Genomic DNA, 26,834 nt, shown 5'->3' on the forward strand with positions numbered 1-26,834 from the left:
GGTGGCATGAGGAAAATCATGAGGAAAATCTGAATCCAAGCCATGCAGTTCAAGAGTAGCCATCTTATTTTGATAACAATACGAACCTTGTAAGTGATCAATGTCTCCAGAAGAAATGATATGAGTACCCCCTTCAATCTAGTCTTGCCAATAGATCCCAGAAAATAGATATAGTTGCAATATGTCTGTATTTCCTAGATAGACCTACATCTATAGAACCTGGGCGCACCATGTAGCCCAGGAACTCAACAATGAACATGGCAGGTGCACCTGCCTGATAACTGGATAACAAGGCCAAAGTTGTTAGCATTCAAATATGTTATCAGATGAGGGTAGCCAACTTCTCTCAAGTGTAGCTGAGTCTACAACAGCCCTCCCACAGCAAAGGTTTTGCCCAACTCAGTGAAGTTTGGAAGTTCACTAGCTCCATCACACTCTGCCAAGAATGAAGGCTATGACTGGTTCATATGTCAAAGGGAGCCAAAGGGAGCCTCAGCTTTGAAAATCTGGTAAGCTCTTGTGCTCTGTTTTTCTGCTGACCATTACCTTATGGTTTGTTTCTCACCAACTGCCTTTCTGCTTTTCTTCTTTGGAAGGCTGCAATTTCCATTGGTTGTAGGCCATGGCCCACTTGCCTGCAGGACAGGACCGCCAAAAACAGTAGTGAGCAGAGTGTGTCAGACTAGGGCATATGAAGATTCAGATAAACATGAGCCCTACTTACCCATCTTTGCCCACTGGTGGTGGTACAGGAAGTGGCTTCGTGAAGCCTTTTTTCCCAACTAGCCAGAAGGTCTCCTCTGTGCCTTTGCCCTTATTATAGAAAACATGAAAAATATTAACTACAGTATAACCAATTTTTCTAAAGAAGTTATTCTCATTAGTAAGGCATTCAAGCTCACAACCTACCTCTTCTTTCCCCTTGTCACCATTCCCTAAAGTTCTCCTTTTTGTAGGATTTCCTTACCATATGTACCTGCAGTAGAGGCAAGCTCACCAATACCAACCACCAGACAACTATATCTTTGGAAATGTGTAGCTATTGGTCATAATAGCAACCAAACATCTGGATGCTCAATTGAAGATGTTATTTTTTATTTTTGCACCAATCATTGTCAGTAAGCAAATCATTGTGTGTTCTATCCAGAGTATATACATCTAAAGTCTACTTTTCCATATATACTCTGCCATCCCATAGCTCTCATAAAATCCAAAAATGGAACACAAGTGCAAAACAAGCTCTACAATTTGTCTTGAAGCCCAGAGCATCCTAGATGCTTTGAGAGGTCTACATTTCTGCAGTAATCTTTTTTCCTGCCAATTTGTCCTTAGAGGTAGGGCAAGATGCCAAGGAAGCCTCTATTTTTGCTCAAGAATCATTGGTCTGGGAAGAGTCAAGGAATGTAAATCCAAGCTAGTCACCTCAGGGCCATCACTCTAATGTCTCAGAAGGAGCCAACTTATCTGCCTCTCTTTTACCCTCCCCTTTTGATGGATTTCCCTTTTGATGTACTTCTTTTCTGATAATTCTCTCATTTCCTCCAATCCACAAAAAAAACCAACTTTACTAAAATCAAGAAAAGCAATGGGATATATTTCCAGCTCATTAATCTGAAATATCGTCTCACAGTAAGTAGCCTCTCATTTGGAACAGTTCTAAATTGTTTAACTTAGAAATGCCAATTTGATTTGTTACATTTAAATATCAAATTTTTAAAGATCAAATTACATATATTCATCTCTTAATAGTAATGACAATAGCGACAATAATAATTGGCACATTTAAATGGAGAATCTCAAAGCATTTTTTTTGCAAATATTTGCTCAAAGGTCTGAACATGTCCTCCATAAGATGAGTAAGAAAAGAATATGTCTATGGTCCAACTTGTATTAACCAGCAACCAACTCATTTTAGCATTCAAACAATGGGACTATTTGGAGCTACTCTGTTTTCACACAAAAATAACAATAACTTAAGGATACAGTCCATCATCACTCTCTCATTTATTTCACCCTTCCTGTAATAGGGCCAAGAATATAGATCTGGCTCTGTCCCCTGAGCAGTTTACAAGATAGAGAAAAACAACTATCAGGCTAGATTTTAGATTTTAAGCACATTTAGCACGACTCCTTTGTCTCTAGAGTTCTTTCTTTTCCTCACAGCACCTAGTGTAATGTCTTCTATACACAGTTTCTCAGTAAATAATCAGACTGTTCCACTAAATGGAATTTTCAACCCTTAAGCACTTGGAATACTTAAAGCTCCTTGAAGCTCACTCTGGTAAGACATATTGCTAAAAGTCAAACCTGATTCCATCCCATAGCCATATTTAACTGTTTGTCTTGTCATCTAGAGGTCTGTGGAACAGCACGCCAATTTCCAAAGGAGCTTTGTAGTGGTCAGGATTATCCAGAGATAGGAGTAGGTCCTGGGACACACTAGGGTGCCAAAACTAATGGTTACAAAAGAGGATGGGAGTGTTACATGCTCAGGCAAGCTTCCAAATCAAAGCATATGAAGAGGAGCTTCAGGGGCTCTCTGAGGTTTTGGAGCTCATCCAGAATTCTTAGAATCCTAGCTCTCTGTTTACCCACTCCACTTCCACAATTGTGCTGAAGACATGAACAGAAGGGAAACAAGTATAGCAACTCCAAAAAGCTTAATGCAAATGTTTGACCCAGTATCAGTCCCAGGGCAGTCCAAAGCATTCCCCTAAATAATAGCACCTTGCTTTGCCATTACATTTTTAAGACACTTTGGCTTCTCTTATTTAATCCTCAAGCAACCCTGGAAGGCAGTTTTACTATTAGACTCATAATAGTAATTAATCTGCAAATGGTGACACTGAGGTTTATGGAGATCACCTGACTTTTCAATAGCAGGCAAAGCTGAGACTTGAACCAAGTTTGAAATACTGCTCTCCACTATATAGAGCTCCTTCAACACACTGCGTCAAGGGCCAAAACACAACTGTTGGAAATTTTAAATGTTGTGAAACTAATAAGCATTCCTGATAATTGCATGTCTAAACAAGAGTGCAGAATGGACTGGATTTGTCCAATGTCGTACACTGAGTCATTAAGGAAACAAGAACAGAGATAAGACTTTGTGACCTTCATCGATCTCATCAATACAATTTATTTCTCAGTTCAGTTTTTAATGCACATGGTGTGTGTGTGTGTGTGTGTGTGCATACATGCATGTGCAAGTGCCAGTACTAGGGCTTGAACTTGTCTTCACACTCTCACTTGGCTTTTTCACTCATTGCTGGCACTTTACCTCTTGAGCCAGATATCCATCTCTGGCATTTTGCTAGTTAATTGAAAACAAGAGGGTCTCAGTTTTATCTGTCCAGTTGGCATCAAAACATGATGCTCAGATCTCAGTTTCCTGAGTAGCTTAAAGACTTAGCTACAGGAATGAGCCACCAGTGCACAGCTTCTTCCTTTTCTTTAAATCTTTCCTCTTATACTTCTCATTGCTTCCCCTTTCCTCTAGGGACTTCTTTTCTACTTCTCCCTTAGTATCTCCCTCTTAATCTCTTTTCATCATTAGCATCTTGTCATTCCAATATTAGGGCTCTTGATGGGCTGGGTATAGGGGCACATGTCCATTATCCTAATTACTCAGGAGGCAGAGTTTAAGCAAAATTAGTAAAACAATATATCAAGAAACCAAACCAGGTGAAGTGGTACATGCCTGTAATCACACCTACTTGGGAGGTGGAGATATGAAAATTACTATTTGAACCTAACCAGACAGAAGTGGGAGACCTTACAATTAAAACAAAAGGGCTAGGAGTATGACTTAACTGGCAAACCTTGTATTACATCCGAAGGATTGGCAATAAATGAACAAGAAAAAGGAAATGGAAAGAAAGAATTCTTCCTCCAACATGCTGCAGCCTATACCCAAATTACCTAGGGTAGAGGAAGCCATGAAGCTGCAAAGGGCCCATTTGAAGACTTGTTTTTGTACTTGAAATCCCAAAGATGTACATGTTCCTGTCTAGACTTTGTGGGGTAATAAAAAACAGTGGGGATGGGTGCCCATTTTTTTCTTTTTTTCAGCTTCATAAAATTGTACCTTTTTAGATCTTCAGCTTTTAAATGAAATTTCTGTGCCCAGCAATACAGAGGAAAGTGCTTCAGGGAACCAAGCTGCCTTTGTGCTCTGCTGAGAAATGACAGAATGTACAGAGAGATCACAAAAGCCTTGGGCGATTTGATTTACTGCCCAAGCAAGATCCCTGCCCCCATCGTCTCACTGTGGGAGCTCTCTGCAGAGGCGGCAAAGAGCCTCTCTCCCCTTGTGAGTGACTCATCCCACTCACTGGAAGATATTAAGAATCTATTGGAAAAGATGAACACAATTCACAAAAGGAAGTGATCAACTAGAATCATGCCTTCTGGAATCTAGGTACATATAGATTTACCTCCACCAGGAGAAGATAGGTCAGTGATAAAAATAACCATATATCATCCAGTGCCTGCTTTTGCTTTGCCCAATGGTAATGACTAAAAGAACTGTCTTCATGCTGCATGGTAGCAAGGAAACAAGTCAGGCTTCCTCAGTTCAGCCTGATTCTGCTATCAAATGACTACGTGGCTCTGCTCAATTTGCTTCACCTTCCTAGGTCTTGATTCTTCATCTAAAAATGACTCATTTAGACAATCACATCCCTGAGATCTCTTGCAATTAGCCTTAGTCACTGGTCCTAGGATCATGTAAAAGAAAGGGATTTCAGTGTAAATGGTAGGAAGGAAAACCATCCTAGGTCAAATGATAGTCCGAAGAGAGGGAAACAAGATGACTATAACAATGTTTCTATTTCATAGACTCTGACTTCTTTGTAACATGATGAGTCAATGGTGTGGCTGAGAGGTCAGAAAGTTTGGACCATTGAGCTGACAATCAAAAACCCTCAATACTCATCAGTACTGTAGCTTATTGGACGAAGAGCAAACAAAATGGGAGTTAGTAAATGAAACTAAATATAACTCATTAGAAAGCTAACTATTGAGCAGTCTATTAGAAAAGAAAAACACAATTGATAGTCTGAAAGAAAAGTTGAAAGGCATCTCAATGATTCTACCTACTTAAGTCATATTTCAAAGAGAAGAAACTGACAATGGCAGAAGGGAAACAAATACCTTTTGGGAACCTCAAATGGAGCTAGAGAGTCTGCCTAGATTGTAGTTCTCAGTCTCAAGCTCCCAGATAAGTTCTTTCAGCAGACCATGACCTCTCAAGAAGCAGGTGTGTCCAAATGACTTGTGTCTAAAAACAAAAAAAATACTTTATACCTTGAGCTCCGTTCTTCCTCGAAGCTCTACTTCATAGACCTCACTCAAAGTTCGAAGAATTGTAACTGTGCTGAGACTGACATGAATTCGGTATGCTGTAAGCAAAGGAGAGACAGTAGTTTAGCTCCTTTCTCATTAATAAAATCAATGAGAAAATGTCAGTGCAATATATGCCAGCACTTTAAAATGTGCTAACCCCTAAGCAAAGACCTGGGAGAGAGCTTTAGTAAAGGGTTCACCGGAGGAAAGGGAGAGTGATGGCCTTCTCATCAGGACCAAGATAAGGTGTTAGCTATAGAACCTATCAGCTTCCTAGATGGTAGGTCAGATGAAAGACTGGGCAATAGAAAGGTGTTAATTTAACATGAAGGTTAAGAAGGAGAAAGCAGCAGCCACGACTGTGCTCTCAGTTGAAATGGGACCTCCTGTGAGGGAAATTTACCAGAAGCAACTTCCCTCACAGGCTACTTTACTGCTAGGGTGAAAATCATTTTATAATGCTTGAAGTTTTCTAAAACCTACTTAAGAGACAAAAAGCCACATGATTCATATTCTATATGAATCCTTACAACTTACAAAACATCAACGAGAAACACTCCAAGACCACTGTCAACTAACTTTGTAAGGACTGACATTCAAGCTATCCTTTGAGTGGATGCTTTTAGCTGTGTATTTACATGAATGGTACTATTTTCCAATCAACAATCCCAATCTGAGAAAAGAACCCTTCAAAGAAGCCTTACTTCTTTTAAAATTATTTAGAGCCTAAGTATACACTGTGTGCATTTGTACGTGTTTATGTGTGTGTGTGTCTTTGTGTCTGTGTGAGTGTGTGCATACCTGTGCACATGTGCGCCAGTACTAGGGCTCAAACTCATGGCCTGGGTGTTGGCCCAATGCTTATGCTCTACTACTTGAGACATACTTCCCTTTCTGACTTTTTGCAGGTTAATTGGAGATAAGAGTCTTACAGATTTTTCTGTCCTGCCTGCGCTTCAAACCCTGAATCCCAGATCTCAGCCTCCTGAGTAGCTAGAATTACAGACATGAGCCATTGGTACTTAGCTTTTAGTTTACTTTTTTGCCAGTCCTGGTGCCTGAACTCAGGGCCTAGGAAATGTCCTTGGGCTTTCCTCAAGGCTAGAGCTCCACCAGTTGAGCCAGAGTACCACTTCTGGCTTTCTCTGAGTATGTGGTAACTGAGGAATTGAACCCAGGGCTTTGTGCATGCGAGGCAAGCACTCTGCCACTAGACCACACTCTCAGCCAGTGCACCTCTTTAATAAAGTATAATCCCTTGTTAAATTCAACATTCCCAACAACTGTCAGTATGAAATGATACCTTGTTAAGATTAGACCTAAAGTCCAAGACTTCCTTTCATGCTTAAGATGTCCTTCTTTTAAAAGCTAATTACAGGGCAGGGAGTTGGGCGTAGTGATAAGAGTGCTTGCCTAGCATGCACAAAGACTTGGGTTCGATTCCTCAGTACCACATGCATAGAAAAGCTGGAAGTGCTGCTGTGGCTCAAGTGGTCAAGCTCAAGTGTTGTGTTTCAAGTGGAAAGCTCAGACCTTGAAGTCAAGCCCCAGGCTTGGTTTAAAAAATAAGCTAATTACAATATGAGTAGGAAGGCAGAGTAGAGTTCCTTTTCTTTTTTTTTCCATGCTGATCCTGGGGCTTGAACTCAGGCCTGGGTACTATCTTTGGGCTTTTTTGTTCATGGCACGCATCCTATCAACTTGAGGCATAGCACCACTTCTGACTTTTTGCTAGCTAATTTGAAATAAGATTCTTGTAATGTTATATAATGTGTGATTGTTGTTCTTAATGTACTGTTATTTCTCATCTCTTTTATTGTTCCTTGGTTATTCTCATATTGTTAGATTATCTTACCTTGTTATCTGGTATATTATATATCTACATATATATGTGGGTGTGTTTATTTGTTTATTTGAAATAGGAAAGGGAAGGAGGGAAAACAAGATGAGGGGAGGGGGTGGGGGAGGGAAATGGGGACAAAAACATGAGAAGGGGTATCAATGTACATGAAGTAATGCACCTTCTATCTGGTGAATTTAACTGTAACCGTTCTATTAATTACAATAAAAAAGAGGGGCCGGGAGTTTGGCCTAGTGGTTAAAGTGCTTGCCTAGCATGCATGAAGACCCGGGTTCGATTTCTTGGTACCACATACATAGAAAAAAGCCAGAAGTGGTGCTGAGGCTCAAGTGGTAGAGCTCTAGCCTTGAGAAAGTCCAAGGACAGTGCTCAGGCCCTGAGCTCAAGCCCAGGACTGGCAAAAAAAAAAAAAAAGAAAAGATTCTCCTGACTGGCTGACTTCAAACTTAATCCTCAGATCTCAGCTTCCTGAAGCAAAATTATAGGCATAAACCATTGGCATCCAGCAAAGTTTCCTTTTCTTACTAACTCAGACTCATTGAGGGTCACCCAAAGCCTCTATTGTATTCATAATAGATACAACTCCACCCAGTGTACTTATTTCCAGTTGAATGTTTGTCAACCCATTAGCATGTGGTGTTCAGGGAACCTTTCATTAGGGTGATCCTGCTTATGGGAAACACAAAAGAAAACTGATTGTAACCACCAGCCAGCTCTGTGGTAAGGTAGCTCTAGAACTAGATCACAGAATCTCAAAGGATTCATCTAAACACAAAGGATACATTGATGAAATTGATTTTCTGTTAATAGACTTGTTACATATCCTGGTTTCATGTATCTAACATAAGGAGAGATCTTAAAAGATCTTCTGTCTGGTATAGCACTCAGTGCAATATTTGGTGTACTGTCATTACCTTTTCGGAAAGCAGTAATAAACAGCTCGTGCAGTGCAGCGATCATGTGCATTTTCTCCTCTGTATCTGATCACTAGACAAGGTGCTGCCTAAACCTCAAAAGTCGATTTCTGTTTTGAACTCTATATTTCCAATGGGCAATGTATATGGAGGATTCCCGGGTGCAGCCCTGAATAGGACTTCAGCCTCCTACAAACTCACATCAGTCTTGAGTATTGTGTCAAATCTGCGTTGTGGTTCCATGATAAATTTCTCTGCATTTTAGGTTGCAATTGAAGAGCAACATCCTATGCAAAGTCATATTTAAACAGCAGTTCCTGGATGACTACTTCCATGGCCTCTGACATATCTGTGGAGTTTAAAGTCTTTCCCAGATGTTAGAAAATTTATTCTGACAACAGCTTGTAAGTTCCGTGCTGCCTCCTTAATCATGGCTGCACACGCTAGATTGAATAAGACTGGACCCATTGTGTAAGACTGTTTCTGCACATGAGTGATGGGGAGTGGGGTCAGATAGGGCACCACCCACTGTGATATAGGCAACCATATCATCAGGGACTAGTTTAAGTATATTGCTAAAGTTAAGAAAGAGTTTGTGTTACCTAGTAGCTGCCAAGCCAGGGCAAACAGGGCAAACGTTTTAATGGCTCCTTCCTTCCTATCGTCCTTCCTTCCTTGTTTTTCCTTTTTTTCTTTTTGTCTCTATTTCTGTCTCTGTCTTTCTTACTCTCTCTGATAAATGTCCACAAATCTATATGTGTATTTGTGTGTGAATGTTTTTGTTGTTGTTGTTTATTATCTTCCTATCATAGCATGGAAAATTACTTTACTCCACCCTGATATAAGTGAAAAGCACATTGTGTTTGTGACAGTGTTTTAGTAATGGCAGTAAGGAACCAAGAAAGGTAGATCGAGCTTCTTGCCAGCAGCAACCAAACTGTATAATGTTTGTACAGTTTTATTCTCAAAGAAGAGAAGAAGTGGGATCTTTAATATTATGCTTGTTTTGATGGAAACTAAGAGTTTTACATACAAGCAAGGTGGAATTAATTATTTTAGAATTCCAAGCTCCTTAGATTGAGGGATTATTGCTTGCTAAGTTTTGGGAGGCTATTTGGTGAAGCCAGAACTCCTGGGGTCCTAACTAGTTCAAAAGGAGGACTAGAACAGCAAACATCAGCCAGCTGGAAAGAAGCTGGCTCATGTGTGTCTTCACAAACTGGTTGAAAAACTGAAAATATCAATCTCTTACCTAGTTCTTTTCTCCCTATGACTCTCCCACACCCACCAGGCTGGCCGATTTTTTCTTTTACCCGAAAGACCTTTTTCCCAAGTTGTTTTGATCAAATTGACTGGCTGTTCCAGTGTCATTTGGCTACAGCTTTATTTCTGTAAGAAGATATGTTCAGTACAACATCACCCCCTACTGGTTTGCTATTAGGGATCAGGGAAACATGTGATAAATCTTAATCTTTTCAAATTACCTTTCATTTTTCTGGAAAACATTAATAACACACAGTATTCTGCTTTCTTTCCCCTCTGTGGAAGAAGAACCACATAGCAGGGCAATGTCATTCCATCCATCCTTGAGGTACTCACGTAAGCCTGTAGACTCCATCCGAGAAGCTGTGTTTACAGTGTCTCCAAACAAGCAGTATCTAGGCATGGTGAGGCCCACCACTCCTGCAACAACAGGCCCTAGGTAGTGACAGGAGATAGGGATTATAGTCAACAAGAATGCACTCAATGTTAATAGAGGAGTACCTAAAGGGGAAAGAACATATCTGGATCATATAGCTCTGTGTACCTTATGAGAAGAAAGACAAACAAATAATGAACATTTTGACTGGGACCAAACAAGTGCATAAACATTAAAGACTTGATTATCATTCTGATTTATGCTTCTATTTCAAATAACAGTCATATCCAACATGCTTATATCTGTCAACAAATGCAAGTAAGTCTTAAAAAAAACAAACTAGAATAAAAAATGTATGAAAAAAAAAACTAGAAAAACCTGGGCAGAGATTCAGAATCCAAACATGTTTGGTGCAAAGAAAAAAATGTAACTCTTATGCCCTGAGGATAGAAGGAAGAATTTCATAGGTCTATCTGTCTCCCACACTGTGTCTATCAATAGAATTATTACAGAGAGAAAATTCTGAAAAACAAGACTTTCAATTATCTATTAGGGGCATGGAAGAGCAGTAAACCAGATCATCTAAGAATATTTTCTAGCTGTTCTTGCAGTGATCTTTGTCATTAATATGGTTGTGTTAGATGTTCAGGGCAATTTTCAAATTTCAACACTCATACCCCAAAGTCAGCTCACCAGTATCTCTAAAGCTCTTCACTTTCATCTTTTTTGATCTTTGCTGTTACTATGCTTCAAATTTTGAGCTTTAGTTTTTGGTTGTTGACATTTCATGAGTTAGAGTATTTGTTCTGCTTCAAAAATTGAGTTCTTCTGAGAAGAAATATAATTAAGAACTACAAAACATTTTTTTCATTTGAATTCTCTTTTTGCTCATGCAGAATGATATATTGAGCACTGAAGAAGGCACAAAGCGAGAAATGGATAAAAAGAAATTTAATATAAGATAAATTCTCCAGGAATTTAAAATATGATTAACAAAGGAGACTAGTAACCAGGAAGCAAGTCAGCAACCACACAGAACAATATGCCCGAATTAAGAGAAAGAGTACAGACATCACATTATCGTAATTTAGAAACTGTAAGGAAATACTTAATAGCAACTGACTCAGTCAAAAAGGATACATTGAAAAGGCAGTAGGATTCTGATTTGGATCTTAATTAGTAAGCAACATTTGAATAAATAAAAAGGGACATAAGTTAAAGGTTTGTGGTGGGATGGAGCATGCACCGAACATTGGGAAAGTAGTTAAGAGAAGTGAGATGAAGTTGGATTAAGTGAGTTATGTACAAGGAACTTTAAAGCACTAGAGAATATTCTTTTGGGAAATGGTGTTGTGGCTAAAGGGGTAGACTGGTAGCCTTGAGGTGAAGAGCTCGGGAACAGTGCCTAGGCCCAGAGTTCAAGCCCCACAACCGACCAAAAAAAATAGTGTGAGAGAATATTCTTTTCTATTTCTTTTTAGATCAATGTATAGAATGCTTTGAAACAGGGAAAAGGAAAACCAGGGAAACTTGTTAGATGGCTGTTGCAGTAATGCAAGCAGTAGGTATTGGAAAGACTGAGATGGCATCAAAATATACTAAAAGGAAGGAATAATAGGGATATTATGAAAGGAGAACCAGTGGACTTGTCAGCTGTCTAGCTGATTACCCTGAGCTTATGAGTTTATGCCAATTTGTGGGACCTGAAGTGTTAAATAAGTTCTATTTTGAAATAATGGAAAATCACCCAAGCCAAGGCACAGTGAGGATGCTACAGATGTGAAAGGGAAGCACAAATAAGACCAGAAGGATTTTCTTTGCAAAATAAAATTACCAAGTGCCTGTTATGTGCTAAGCATTTTGTACACAAGCATGAGTAAGATATGGTTCCTATTGCCAGGTAGCTTTGAAGTCTTAATGGAAAAAAAACTGACAAAAGGGTAGATTTAGTCGAGTTACTATGAGAGGGGTGAATCAGTGAAAGCAAAATGATTCTACTGTAGTGATCCAGACAACATATACTGGCAGTCTATACTTGGGTAAGTGAGACTCAAACAGAAACAAGACAGACTCAAAAAAATGTTTCAAAGGGAAAATGTTCAAGAGTCAGTAATTGGTTGACTATTCAAGGTCAGAGAGAACAGGAATTGAGGATGACTTTTCTACATAGCTGAAGTAACTGGTCAATGATAATAATACAGAAATAGAAGGGAGTTTTATGGGAATAAAGTAATTCTGTTTTATACATATTGAGTCTGATAACTATATGGAATAGTCAGGTGGAAATGTCAGCAGGAAGCTTGATATTCAAGGCTAAACTTATGGAGCTAAAAGCCATGTGCATGAATGTGGTAGTTAAGGCCTAGATGAGAATGAGATGACCAAGTAGAATAAGGGGTGGGGGAAGAAAGAGAAATGGGTGAGGATAGAAACACAGATGGAGGACAGATATAAACATAAGGAGATATCAAGCTGCAATAGACAATAGAAGGGTTGGAGTGGGTTAAGAAATAAATTTGGAGATGAGGATAAGGAGAAAGTAAGGCCACTACACTGAAGGATATGCAGAAAGTGACAGAGAGCAGGAAGAGCTAAGTCAACTAAAAAATGAAGAAGAGAAGCAGCATTTTGAGTGAGGAGCATGCCATCAGAGAGAGGTATCTGTGACACCAAGAGACATGTCTGAATGAGAAGAACTTGAAGATAGTCAACCAAGATGGGATAAGCATGGGAGAAAAACACTTGGAGTTGAAATTTTAATTAATTAAATGAATTTATCCTGAATGCAATAAATATTTCCTGGTTTGATAGGATAGTAAAACATGAAAATAATGATTAATATTCAGAAGGGCATACAAAAAGAGCAAGAAATGCTGTCACTTCATTGGTGCCAACATAGACTTAGGTAGGCATAATGGAATTAAGTAATCCTAGACATTTGGACAATTCTGCTGCTAGGAATCAGGCGAGGGCTATTCTTCTTTAGCATTCTTCCCTGAAGCACCTCCGAAGTTTTCTCTTGGTTTTCTTACCTGAGTGCAGTCCCATTCGAATTCTAACTGGTACCTCTGGCATGTGCCGCATCTTGAAAGTACCTACAGAGCTCAGGATATCCAGGGCCATATTTGCAATTTCAGCTGCATGTCTACTGCCATTCCTTTTTGGGAGGCCCGAGGCCACCATGTAGGCATCTCCAATGGTCTCCACCTGGGAATCGAGTGAAACAGAACTGGCAAGCAAGTAACTAACCTCTTGGTGTTTCTTTTGTTCTTATAGAGTTGTAGGAATAGGATGGTCTGATGGAAACCAAATGGTCTTCTTGTAAAATGAGGAAGGCCTAAAGGAGTTGTCAGTAGTTCATAGTCCTGTCTACAGAGATTAGATTCACTCACAGAGCTTTACAAAAATACTAATGTGGGGCTGGGAGTTAGGCCTAGTGGTTAAAGTGCTTGCCTAGCATGCATGAAGACCCGGGTTCGATTCCTCGGTACCACATACATAGAAGAAAAGCCGGAAGTAGTGCTGAGGCTCAAGTGATAGAGCTCTAGCCTTGAGAAAGTCCAAGGACAGTGCTCAGGCCCTGATCTCAATCCCAGGACTGGCAAAAAAATACTAATGTTACTAATATCTAAGTGCCACACCTAGAAATACTGTAACTGTGATCTAGAGAAATACCAGGTTTCAAGAAAATCCTGTGGAAGCTGGGCACAGTGGCTCACACCTGTAATCCTAGCATCTCAGGAGGCTGAGATCTGAGGATCAAGGTTCAAAGCCAGCCAGGGTACAAAAGGACCTGAGACTCCTATCTCCCACTAACCCCTAGCAAATGGGAAGTGGGGAAATGGGGCTTGGCGCAGGGTAGGGTGGTATCCTTGAGCTGAAGAGCTCAGGGATAGTGCCCAGGCCAAGTTCAAGCCCACCAAAAAAAATTCCTGTGGAAAGAGAAAGGAAGGATATCTAAGACTAGCCCTACAGTGTCCCTAGAGATCCACCCTAGGAGACAATATAAAAGATGCTCAGCAGCCAGGCATGGTGGCTCCCCCAGTAACTATATTTCTCTACATGGTTTTGAGTAAAATTGCTTAGGACAGCCTTGATTTAGAGAATGGCAAAGGTAGGCCAAGGAAGAACCTATTCACTCTGTTTCACTTGCTAATATGATGGATTTAGTTTTGAAGACTTTATGAGTATGTTAACTGGATCTTTTCTCAACAGCTACCTCCCCCTTTCCTCCTGTTGTCTTGCTGAGGGCCAACTATACTAACTCACCTGCTCAGTAGGAACTATTTAGAGATGGACATTTGAAACTAAAGACAAATCAGTGTTCTCATCTTTCCCACAACTATACTCACTCTTTTAGACGGCCAGGAAAGTGAAGCATTGGGGGTAAATCCAGAAGATGAGTAAAGTGAAAGGAATTCTATAATTTTATCAGTCAGGCTGAGCTACTCCAATATTTGGATACAATTAAACATTCATGATAGCTAGGTTCTGATGGCTCATACCTGTTATCCTAGCCACTCAGGAGGCTGATATTTGAGGACTGAAGTTTGAATCCACCCTGGGAAGGAAAGTCTGAGACTCTTATGTCCAATTAAATCACAGAAAAAGTCATTAGTAATGCTGCTTCTCAGATGGTAGTGAGCAAAAGTTCACAGACAGTGCCAAGTCCCAGACTTCAAGCCTCGGGACTGGTAAACAAAAAAATCATGTTTTCCTGAGATGGCTACTCACAAAATTCCTTAGCAGTATGGAACTGTGGAATCATACTCTCTTAGTTAGAAACCCATATTCCTGTTTCCAAACCATTTTATTTCTCTGTGTTTCAATGCACTCTTCTGTAAAGATAGAGATAATGACAACACCTATCTCATGAGGTTTTTCTATGAGCTAATATATGTCAAAGCACTTAAAACCTGACCAATGGGTAATAACATGTATTAAGTACAAGCTATCACCATCATTACCACTGCCATCATCATCATCACCATCACCAAACACAATAAAGGCTATGATTCAGCTCCAAAGTAACAAGTTTAATACACAAAAGTGAACTTTCTATGTCAGCAACAATGATCTGTTTTCAATACTAGATGTTGAGCCTCATCTTGTTTCTGTTCAGTGAATACTGCATGGAAGCAGAAACTCAGCAGCTGGACTGGTAGGATTAACATTTCAGGGTTGATAAATTAGTCATCCAGGAGGCACCCCAAGCATATCAGCGAGAACATTTGAAGAGCAGAGAGCCTGGCCCTGCTGGAGTTTGGTATGTAGACTGATGGGGAATGGTGGGTAGCATCAGCCAGCATTAGGATACTAAGGGAAATGAAGGTATAGAAAAGAGTCTGTTGAGTTGGGGGTGGTGTCAGGAGAACTAAAAATGAAAACAAATCACCAATTTTATAATTCATATTATGAAGTGCCAGGGGAAGCGATTCCAATTTTACAGGTAAGGAAAAATGAAAATACAAACAGTTTTGGTGATTCATTGCTAATTCAATTCTGATTTTGTTAGTACTCTGTTGTTTCATATAATAAACACAACTGCAAATTATATTCCATTTTTGGAGCTGCTCTGTCTTGGGAGCAGGCTGCTAACTCCCTATTGCAGCTATGAAGTATTACAATAGCTAATGGCCTCATCCCTAAGGCCCTCCACAATTGTCTGAACAGAATCAGCTGGATTCATTGAGCCAGTGGCTATGTTACTGACCATACAGAGACATCTTTGATTTTAGTTTCAGCTGAGTTAGCTTTCAGTGATGTGTTTTTCTCTACAAGCTGCTTGAGTTGAACAAAGTAAGACAGGTAGTCTGAGTCCATGGATATTTTTTCCTTCACCATGATTTCCATATGTGTTTTTGGATTAGCTTGCAGCTCCTGCTGATTTACATGTATGTTGTCTATTTCTGAGCCCTATTTAGATAGCTTGGTGTAGCCCTGAGGCTCTCTACCTGACCTGAAAGGGCTCTATCTAATTTGAGATAAACATACAGTCTGCATCTTACTTGAAAGCTGGAATATTTTAGACTACTGTGAAGGCCCCAAATGAATGGAGCTACTCATTCTCCAGCTCTACCTTGGTTCCTAGGACAGAGGAACTGTCTGAATTCTGGTATGCCTGGGACATCTTTCTCCATCAATAAAACAAGTAGCATTAGTGCAAACAATGTGAAAATGTCCCTAGATAGATGTGAGGTTTTCAGTCACATTTGTGCCTAGAAGGAACTAATTCAGTATAAGCTCTGTATACATCTTCTGTAATTTCTGACAGAAAGCATGGACACAGATAAGTTGGAGGAGTGAAAGAAGATGAAAGCAAGAGTTTTCAAGCTCACCAACATGTTCCTAACTTCAGACCAATATATGTATGGGCTTTGGGTTACCCTGTAGCAATCCTAAGGGTCCTAGGTCTAATAGCAACCTGACATAAGGCCACATTCCTTCATGAAATTAAAAAAAAAACAGTACCTAAGGGAAGAAACCAAACCATGTGTTATATCAACACAAACTTTACCAAGATGACTCTGTGGAAGATCCTAAGAACAGACCAAACATCTATGCTTCTATGGCCCCTCCAGAGCCTACTATAACACAGCTTACATTGGGGGATTGAATTGTTGAACTGCAGCAACTCACTCAGCCTCAACTTCATTTTAATACCAAGTCTAGGTAAAAAGGAATCATTCTTGCTGAGTTGAGAATTGTTAATCTGTAAATTAAGAACAATACTTTCATTCTATCTGGCCTTCATTACCAATGAGATAACAACAGAAGTGTTATATGGCTTACCATTTTCAATCCTAAATAACAACATTGGGTAAAATCACATCCTTCAATATTAGAATGCACATAGATAGGCCTTGTAAAATGTTGACTTTGAAACTCATTTTCCTGATAACATACCTTGTAGACATCATGACTGCCAATGATTGCATCAAAGAGTGTGTACAGGTCATTCAGAAGATCCACCACTTCAATGGGCTCACTCATGGCTGAGATAGTGGTGAAACCCACGATGTCACTGAAGTACAAGGTGACCAAGTCAAAGCCCTCAGGTTCAACTGTGCAGCCCTTCTTGAGGGATTCAGCAACTGATCTGAAAAGCAGACATGCCTCATTTCCTAAAAGGATACCAATGTCACTACTTACTACTCTCACCTTCTAAAACATAATTTTGTTCCGAATAACCACCAGATAAATAATGAGAAAGAAATTGTCACCTGAATAAAAATCGTCATTTCTTCACTTAGTCTGCCAATATATATTGAGAGTTTACGATGTGTTAGTCACTGTGCCAGGGGCTATAATAAAGCACTCAACAGACCGAACTGGTCTGTGCGTTAATCTTTGTGTCTGTCTCTGTCTCCCTGTCTCCCTGTCTGTCTGTCTGTCTGTCTGTCTGCTTCTCTCTCTCTCTCTCTCTCTCTCTCTCTCTCTCTCTCTCTCTCTCTCTCTCTCTCTCTCTCTCTCTCTCTCTCTCTCTCTCTCCCCCCCCTCTCTCTCTGTTTCTCTCCTCTCTGTACTTCTACCTTACCTAACTTTCCTCAGGAGAATGTTCTGTTCCCAAGTGGCTGCTGTTCCATGTTTCCCCAATTACTTCCTAAACGATCATGGTACAGCATGTAATGCACTTTGAAAACTTTGAAAATGATACCAAACATAAGATTTTCAGCAAAGAAAAATAAGAACCTGAAAAATAACCTTACTACTGTCCTGTATGAGCTCAAAAGGCTGCCTTGTTTTTTATTAATTATAATGTATAGAGGGGTTACAGTTATATTTGCCAAATAGATTGATACCCCTTCTCATGTTTTTGCCCCCATTTCCCTCCCCCAACCTCCAAAGCTGCCTTGTTTTAATTGGTCAACCACCTGGTAAACTCACAAAGTGACCCAGAGAAAAGCCAAAGCTCTAAAAACTGAAATGACCAGCATGAGCCACAGGTAGTAGAAAATTAGAATTTGTACTCTGCACCCTTGGTTGCCAATTCTACTTTGATTTGAAGGTGTGACTCAAACCTACTGGGAGTAAAGAGGGCGCAGGACAGGGGGAAGGAGCAGTTCGTTGATAAGTAATTTTTCTCATTTTTTTTAATGAAACACACTGTTATAAAGATTCACACTCCTCAGGTGTTCACACATACGGTGGTAGCATCTGTGTTAGAAGCTTTTCTGTTTTCTGTTTTTCAATTTCCAGCTCTTCAGTCCTTTCTCGGATCAAGTCTTCCAAGTTGCTAGAATATTGTTCCAACATCCGAAGCATAGAATCAATGATATTGGTCTTTTTCCCTTTATTGCAAGTTTTAAACTGGAAATCAAACAGAATAAAAGAGCCATGGAATGCTTTACCTTTATATTCAGAAATGTTAAAATAGGTCTCGTATCAAAAAATTTTTTTTCTAAGATGCCAGGGCAAGAGAGATGAGAAAAGTCACCGCTCACCCTTGTCACACTGGCCCATTCACAGGACTCTTTTCCCCCTGAAGTGCTTTGTTCCCTACCCGTTTGGTTCTTTCAAATCTGAGCGAAGAGGCTCTAGGCAGGCTCCTTTCAGTTCTGAGATGCTATCAGAAGAATTGTAGCCACTTCAAAGATAATAGGAGTTGGTCTTAAGCCCAGGCCAATTGTGAGCATGGTAAGCATCAGAAGAATAAGAGCTAATAGTCTACTATTCTAAATTATCAACCTACTACTAAATCATTCTTACCCTAAGTTTTGGACAGTGGCAGGTTCCTGGATCACCTAAAGATGGTTCAGTATATGTATAGTACGATCTAGCCCTATTTATTGGAGTTCAAGAATAATGTGTCTCTTAGTATCAGCCATTCATGTCAGTCAGGGACATGAGAAATTCAACTGGTCTTGCCCCATGTGGTGTCCTGATCCCTCAGATGAGGGTATTTGTCACAAATATCCCATTCACCCTCCTGAGATCTTGTCCATCTACAAGGAGCTTGATTAACATACCATCAAAATCATGAGGAGGAGCCCCCATCATAATGTTATACTTAGCATGCACATGGCTGTATTCACAACAATAAAAGAGTGCTAGCAGTTTTGCTAAGTAGACTTCTAGGACCCTATCTCGGTGAACCTTCATATAGAGCTAGATAAACATGCTCCCTCCTACCTACTACCACATGGAAAGTACTAAGTGTTTTCTTTTATTCTGAGCCTCAGTCACATGTATTTGTCCTCCAAGGTCCTAAGGGTAAATTCAGCAGTAAGTTTAGATGCTTCATGATCCCCCTATTGCTTAATTTAGGAACCTTCCTTTTCCTCTCCTCCTTTGAGTTTCATTAATTGCAGAAAGTTGGGAGCCTAGCCTTATTGTCAGACAGGCTTCCACTGAAGCATTTTAGTTCCAGAAGGGCTTGTTTGAAAGTTGCATAATACACCCTCCTTTAATCTATCACCAGCTTCTGTGCTGCCTTCTGAAATAGCATCTTTAGCATCAACACAAGGACAAATGCTTTTTCTCCTGTCTCATGGTAAAGTTTTAGAAATGTGACCTTTATGGTCCTTTGCTTTTTCCATACTATTGAACACCTGTTTGAGAGTCCTCAAGAAACCCAGCCAGGTTAATGGAGGCATTGTTAACTGGGGACACGGATGAGTTCATCAGAGGGGCCCCTTAGGCTTTCAATCAAACTCTTTCTCTTTTCCGCCTCAGATACTTGCCACTCAAAAAGCATCTCAGAGCTATACTCCAGTTAGACTTGAAAGCCTCTCGCTGAACCAGCACTCATGGGGAGCACCCATAGTTTAGGAATTCTGTAATTTCAACAAAGTTTAAAGTGCATGCTCCAATGGCAGAAGTATATCCTAGCTTCCTTACCAGGAACTCTGTTTACCTCCGCTTCCTATCTCTTCCTTGAGGGAAACAGTCAACCTCTTTAGAATTTCATTATCTTTGAAGGAAAGAAGTTATCTCTTTTCATATATCAATGGCCTCAAGTAGTTCCTGGGAACCCAAAGAATCTCCTTTTGCATTCCACGTGAACATCCTTTCAAACACACGTTTTTCCTCACCCTCCAGCAACAACTGGTCATTACTTAAATGATATACTCATCAGGATTCTCAAAAATCTCTAGAGAAAACATGGATTATGAGGAGCACTATCTCTTTTAAGGTACCCATCTTCCAATAGTCTCAATCTTTAGGAATGCCTAATATCCATCACTGAAAGATTGCTTAGGCTAGATTTTGGATAGTTTATTGAAGAGATTCAGATAGAAAAAAACACCAGAAACAACCTTTGGGCTCTTGGAAGATATGCTGGTTATAGTTTAGAACCAAAGACTTAAAAAGTCACAAAGCAATGCTCTTCCAAATGGAGTTTTCATTTCCCTTGCCAGGAATTCCTTTTCTAACATGAACATGACCTCCCAGTCCTTGTTGTGTAGAATGGTTTCAGGGTGGTATGAGGACAGAGATAACATTGACTGAGCCTTACCTGGTTAAATATTTCATAAAAAGTTGGTCGTTGCTCTGGAGCCTCAGCCCAGCACTGCTTCATCAATTGGAGACATTCTTGAGGAGCATACTCAGGAGAAACTACTGGTCTGTACACAGGAGGAGGATTCTTAAGTCTTTCTATGATTTCTGCCCAGATGCAAGAAGTAAAATTTTTGTAAGTCTTAGAAAAGGCATTAAGACTCAACAGAAACAACTGAGTTTATCCAACAAAGGGGTTGATCAAGAGAAAAGACTAGAACTATCCCTTGTTTCTCCTTAGGTGGTTTGAATGCTGATTGTATTTGAGCAAAAACCACACAACACCTTTGAGAATTAATCAATTGAGCTCTTAGAATCATTTAGTTATAGCTTTCTTCTGCTTCTGCTAGGGTTTACATGCAGTTATTTGATGTCAATTCTAATACTGCAACTGCAACATCTTAGCCTAGGCTTCCATATTGTCTAAGCCTTACAATGTCCACAATAGACCCACTTAACACTTCCTATAGGCCCAGATCCTGGCTTTTATTTTGGTCAGTTGTGGGACTTGAACTCTAGGCCTGGACATTGTCCCTGAGCTCTTCAGCTCAAAGCCAGTGCCCTATCCCTTGAGCCACAGTGCTACTTCCAGCTCCTGGTTTTATAATAGCTTCTAGGCATAGAGAATTGAGAGTAGTAGTAAATAGTTCAAGGCCTTATCAAGAATTCTTCTATTTCATAGAACAAAACCTAGATACATAAGACCATATAGTATGACGCTAAAGGAAAGGACCTCCAGGATACAGAAACAAAAGCTATATAATGAGTGATTGTTGTCCTGAATGTACTATGTTATATCTCATCTCTTTTGCTGTCCCTTGTTGTCTCATAATGTTACAGTATTTCACCTATTTATCTGATATTGTATATATGTTTATTTGGTTATTTGAAAAAGGATAGGGAAGGGGGTAAACAAGATGAGGGGTGGGGCTAGAGGGAGGGAAATGGGAACCAAGACATGAGAAAGGGTATCAATGTTTATGAAGTAATGTACCTTCTATCTTGTGAATATAATGTAACCCTTCTATTAATTACAGTAAAAATATATGGAAAAATAAATAAAATAAAAACACAAAAAAAAGAATTCTGTTTGTTGTCAATGAAGTCCACTTTCACTGAAAGTGACTATGATCTGAACACTTTGTGTACATTGTCTTGTTGGATTTTCACACAGGCAGATGAAGTACACATTCTGATTTTTACCAATGTGAAAACTGAACCATAGAGAATAACTTGCCAGAAGTTCCATGACTAATAAGTAACCGAATCTGGAGTTAAATATGGGCAATGTCCACTTACTAATTGTTCTGCTTTCAGATATCACAGACATCAACTGGAAGTTTCTAAACTTCTTGTTCAGAATCAAGCCATTAGGAACCAAAGGTCTGAGTCAACAAGAATTGACTTTTTTCTTTTAACAAATGTGGACTGCCTGGCAGCAGTAGAAAATCATTTATTAGCTCTCAATGTCACCACTTACACACATGAAGCTTTAAACTCATCTCACTCTGATTCCAGCACGGACTTCTCTAAACCTTTCTTAAAGTACATTTGACCAATGTCACTTTCTTGCTCAAAATCCCTTCCTGACTCCCAAACCTAAAGAATAAAAATCTAAGCTCCTTAATATGGCCATTGGCTATCTTTTCAAGCTCGTTTCTCACCCTAGTCTCCTCTTCTCACAGCCACTTCCTAACCTCTGCATATGAATTGTATCTTGCTAGACTCACTATGTTGTTCCTACCCCTGTATTGGCTACGCAAGTCTAGCAGTGCTGCTTTATATCTTTGCATGTCTTGACTCCATGAAAGAAGTTCAGTTCTTGCTTCTGATTGCCCAGCATTATGTGACATAACAAGTTCTCCTTGTTTAACCCAGAGCTTTCTTACCAGTAATGGTTCCTCCATTACAGCATCCTGCTTTCAGTACAGTACCTATCATAGGAATGTACTTCCACCCTTGGAATGTAAATTCCCTGGTCCCTTTGTCAGAACATATCCTGTTGAATGAGTCACTTCTCTGCTTAGGTCCAGCCAGCATGATGCATGCCTTTGAAGTGCTCATAGTCAGATTGCAATAGAAAATAATACACATGCTTCAACAGGGATATATGAAGATAGGCACAGTTGGGATACTTGAAGAACAATGAAAAGTCAAAGAAGCTTCTCCAAAGTTGGGGCCAGGTTGAATGAAGATAGTGGAGGAGAGAAAGAGGAATTCTAGGTATTATAAACAGCATGTGCAAAGGCACAGACATAGGGGAGGCCATGGTGCTTTCCTAGTACTGCCAACATATACTCTATGTAGAGAAATGGAAAAGGCAATGATTGTGAATGGCCTTGTATGTCATGTGAGGAGTCTAGGTTTCCTTTATCAAGTGATGGGAACTACTTGGAGGGATTTAAGTAGAGGATTGATATGGAACTTTGAGTGTAGTAAAAGATAGCCATGTGGATTTCTTTTTCTCTTCTTTTACTATATTTTAAATGAATCTTAACCTGGCAAAGGTGGCTCATGCCTATAATCCTAGCTACACCGGAGGCTGAGATCTGACGATTGTGGTTCAAAGACAGCTTGGACACAAAAGTCCATGAGACTTATCTCCAATTAACCACTGGAAACCAGAAGTAGCGCTGTGGCTCAAGTGGTAGAGTGCTAGCCTTGAGCTGAAGAGCTCAGGAACAACACCAAGGCCCAGAGTTCAAGCCCCACAGAATACTAGATAAATAAATAAATCTAGACTTCTAGAAAACTTGTGAAAATAGTACTATGATTGCTTGTGTGCCCTTCACTCAGCTTACTCTAATGTTAGTAATATATCAGCACAGCAAAAAGGAAATTAATATTTGTATATTATTAATAGAGTCCTTAATTGAATTTTATCAAATTCCTCCTAATGTCCTTTTTCTATATTTTGCAGTCCAATTCCAGATCTTATACTAGATGTGATTGTTATATCTTAGTCTCCTCCACAATGTGCAATCATTCCTCATTCCTTTCTTATCTTTCATGGTAGACATGATTTTAAATGGGCACTAGACACTTATTTTGTAGATTACCTCTTTACTGGGGTTTGTCTGAATTGTTATTGCTCTTGTTGTTTTCATAATTTGCATAATTTGATTAAGCTTATATTTTCTTCTTTCAAGAAGAACATCACAGAACTAATATTGAGCCCTTTCTTAGTACATCCTGTTAGGAGTATATGATGTCACTATGTTTTATTACTGATGAGAGTCACACTAATCTCCTGGTTAAGGCACTGTCAGCAAGAAGACTCCATCTGTAAGCTTGCTATACTTCTCATTTGTAACTTGTAGGTATCTAGAGGATTCACACAGAATCACACAGATTCAGACAGTGCTCTGAAAGCATAGAGTCCTTGTTTGAATTTGATCCAATTTCTCTTAATGTCCTTTTTCTTTGTTTTACAGTCCAATTCCAGATCTCATACTACATGTGATTGTTATGTCTTAGCCTTTGCACATGCTATTCAAAATGCTGAGAATTTCCCCCTTCTCTTCTCCACCTGGCCTCATCCAACTCCTGTCACCATGTCTAAGGAAGCTTTTTTGACTTTTTCATTGTGCTTCAAGTATGCCTTTTAGAATATGTGCATATCCTGTCTCCCTACCTATTTGACCATCCACTGATAAACCTTTCCTGAGAATTATGTATTTAGGTGGAAGATACAAATGAACCCCTGTGACATTCCATAGGGAGAGAGTGACTGACATTCAAGATCATGAGGGATAGTGAAATATTTTACAAGAACTATCTCAAATTAAAAGAGGGGCCTGCCAAGAGTAAAAAAGACATAGGTTCTGAAGGCACTTGGCTTACTTCAGAAATTAAAAAAAATGGCTTCTTGGATATGGAAATTTCACCCAGATTCCTAAAAGCTGTCTGGCTTCAAGCCTCACCTGCACACAGCACAGGCTGCTTGCAGACTAGCAGGCTGTGAGCACAGTCTTCTGGCAAATCATAACAGCCTGGTTGGCCTTGATGATCTGGGTCACAGCGGGACCTTAGTGCCCCTTTCTCACCTCCTGCTTACCATGAGCAGGCAGATCCATCATGCAGAATGGGGTGCCCCGGACCATCACTTCTTGCATGATGATGGCAAAGCTATACACATCTCCCATGAAAGATCCCAACCTGCTGCCCTTTGGGGCTCTCAATAGTTCAGGGGCAGTCCACAGCAACTCTGTGAAGAAAGAATTGTGTAATGAATGCCAGGAAGATTAACTGACATCTGCAATACCCTCAAGGGCACTAAGGGTGCAATTTTATTGACTTTTATATTTTTATTAGACAGACTGGCATGATAGTGCCCTCCCCTTGGGATCTGAATCTATTAATTTAAGGAATTACATGCAGAGAAAACATACTATTCTCTCTACCCCTGGGGCCATGGAGCCAGACACAGCAGAGGTGTGGGGAAGGGCAAGAAGCTTGCAGTAGAGACACTATCTAGTGCTTGCTTTCTTGCTCTCTTGAGCCTGCAAGTAGTGGCTGGCAGGTTTCCAGGAAAAGGCAAGTGCACTTGCCAGACTGGTTGCCATGGATTTGCTGTTTACTGAGATCTATATGTGTCTGGTAATTTGATTGTGTCGGGGCTCAGGGATTCACAAGTTGCTTTTTCCAGGTCTACTCTAAAAGGATTAGAGGATCCTCAGACTTCTCTGTTCCTTGCAAAACAAAAGGGTACAGTGGTGGCTTTAATTCAGTTTTGCAAAGTATTTATTGAGTGTCTATTATATACCAGGCACTAAGCTAGATGTAGAAGTGGTACCAGAAGTGAATCAGACCTTGGCTTTGCCCTCTACGAGTTTACAGACTAGTAGATAAAATAGCCATGTATACATCTAATGGCAATAAAGGAAAGATAATGATAAGGGCCCATATGTAGCTCACAAAAACGAATCCATTAAAAGACAATTGTTAATATGCACTGCTGCATTCAAAACCCTAAGGGAACAAAAATTATCTCTGCTTTTATGACAGAACATTAGAAAATTTTGTACTGAGCAACTTAAACAATAATATAAAAACTATTTTTGTGTTAAAAGGATAGTTAAAAGGTTGAGCCATATAAAATTGCCATTTCTGTGCACTTGAAATGGTTGAATATTAGCAATTTTCTCAGATTTGAACAAATGAAAACAAGAACCCTGTGCTGACCAACTTAACCCAGGAAGGCTTCCTGGAAAAGTTAAATCATAAATGTGCTTGTTAAGAAGGTCAAGGATGTAGCTTTCTGGAGCTGAGAAGGGAAGGGCTTTGCAGGGAGAAAGAACAGTATGTGCAAAAGAACAAGAGGCAGAAAGGAGCAAATTGCGGGTGGTGGAAGGGTGGTAAGCAGATTAGCTTGGCTGAGGAGAAGGGCTCTGTTAAGGAATAATGAGAAAGGAGAAATGGGCTTGATGAAGTGGGGGAGGGAGGATGGCTGGAAGAATGGGGGCAGAAGGTGAGAGGCCCTGAGAGCCAAATGAAGGCATTTGGACTGAATACAAAAGGCAGTAGGGGTGCTGGAGCTAGAGAAGGATTTGATGAAAGCAGTGTTCGGGAAGATTAATCTGGTGACCTGTACAAGCAGGATTGAAGGGGAGAGGCTGAGTCAGGGAGACCAGCAAGGAAGTTATTGAAGTAAGAGCCAGAGTGCTGAAGTGAAAGGGGCTTGAGTGGGGGTGGGACAACAACAGCAGGGAGGGGAACCAGATACATTGGAAGGCTACAACAGAGAAGGAAATGACTAGGCTAGGGATAAGTGGACTGGGTTTTATGAAGGGGAGGGACTTGGAGCAAATAACACAGTGACATCCAGATTGGGAAGCTGAAGAGTGTCTGATAAGAATGGGGCGAGTCAGGAGGAAAATGATGACATCTTATTAAATATGGAAGGGACCCCAGGGGGCAAGTTCCCATGAAGCAAGGTGAGGGAAAGATCAGTGATTATTTTGGTTTACTAATGAAATCCAGTAAAGATAAATCCACCTTCTGAATTCTTATATTCAGCCAATTCTCATCAAAATGATTGGCAAAGAAATTCTGATCTTCAAGATGCATTGTTCTTATAAATTGGCTAAATGGCAATACCTTTGCATAACTATTTAATGATAATAAAAATACAATATAAAAAATGAAAGTCTGGCTGGGGCTCAAACTTTTAATCCTAGTCATTCAGTAGGCTGAGATTTAAGAATCCCAGTTCAAAGTCAGCCCAGGCCAGAAAGTCCATGAGACTCTTTTCTCCAATTAACTACCATGAAAGTCAGAAATGGAGCTGTGGCTCAAGTGGTAGAGCAATATCCTTGAACAAAATGTGTCAAAGACAGCTAGATGTGGGTAGCTCTTGCTTATAATCTTAACTATCCAGAAGGGAGATGTCTGAGGATCATAGTTTGAAGTCAGATAGAGCAGGAAAGTCCAATTAAGCACCAAAAATGTCAGGAAAGGTGCTGTGGTTCAAGTGGAAGAATACTAACCTTGAACAAAAGAGCTCAGGGTTAGCACCTTGAATTCAAGCCCCAGGAACAGTAAAAAGAAAAAGGGGAAAAGGTCAGATACAGTA

The 26,834-nt window shown here is 39.9% G+C and overlaps 1 protein-coding gene across 1 annotated transcript in view; it reads right to left on the reverse strand.

Annotated features, from left to right (window-relative positions):
• Window positions 1-547: 547 nt before the first annotated feature.
• Gucy2f (guanylate cyclase 2F, retinal) overlaps window positions 548-26,834 on the reverse strand; it is a 106,206-nt gene continuing 79,919 nt past the window's right edge. The window contains exons 10-18 of the mRNA XM_090326943.1: window positions 24,318-24,467; window positions 20,220-20,368; window positions 17,907-18,070; window positions 16,667-16,859; window positions 12,793-12,967; window positions 9,721-9,819; window positions 5,308-5,402; window positions 725-813; window positions 548-635 (exon numbers count right to left, since the gene is read on the reverse strand). Of these exons, the coding sequence (XP_090183069.1) occupies window positions 548-635; window positions 725-813; window positions 5,308-5,402; window positions 9,721-9,819; window positions 12,793-12,967; window positions 16,667-16,859; window positions 17,907-18,070; window positions 20,220-20,368; window positions 24,318-24,467 (1,202 nt within the window). The remainder of the gene's footprint in view (window positions 636-724; window positions 814-5,307; window positions 5,403-9,720; window positions 9,820-12,792; window positions 12,968-16,666; window positions 16,860-17,906; window positions 18,071-20,219; window positions 20,369-24,317; window positions 24,468-26,834) is intronic.

The sequence above is a fragment of the Megascapheus bottae genome, chromosome X (genome assembly GCF_031878675.1).
Source record: "Megascapheus bottae isolate mThoBot1 chromosome X, mThoBot2.hap1, whole genome shotgun sequence".
In the NCBI taxonomy this organism is placed as follows: Eukaryota; Metazoa; Chordata; class Mammalia; order Rodentia; family Geomyidae; genus Megascapheus; species Megascapheus bottae.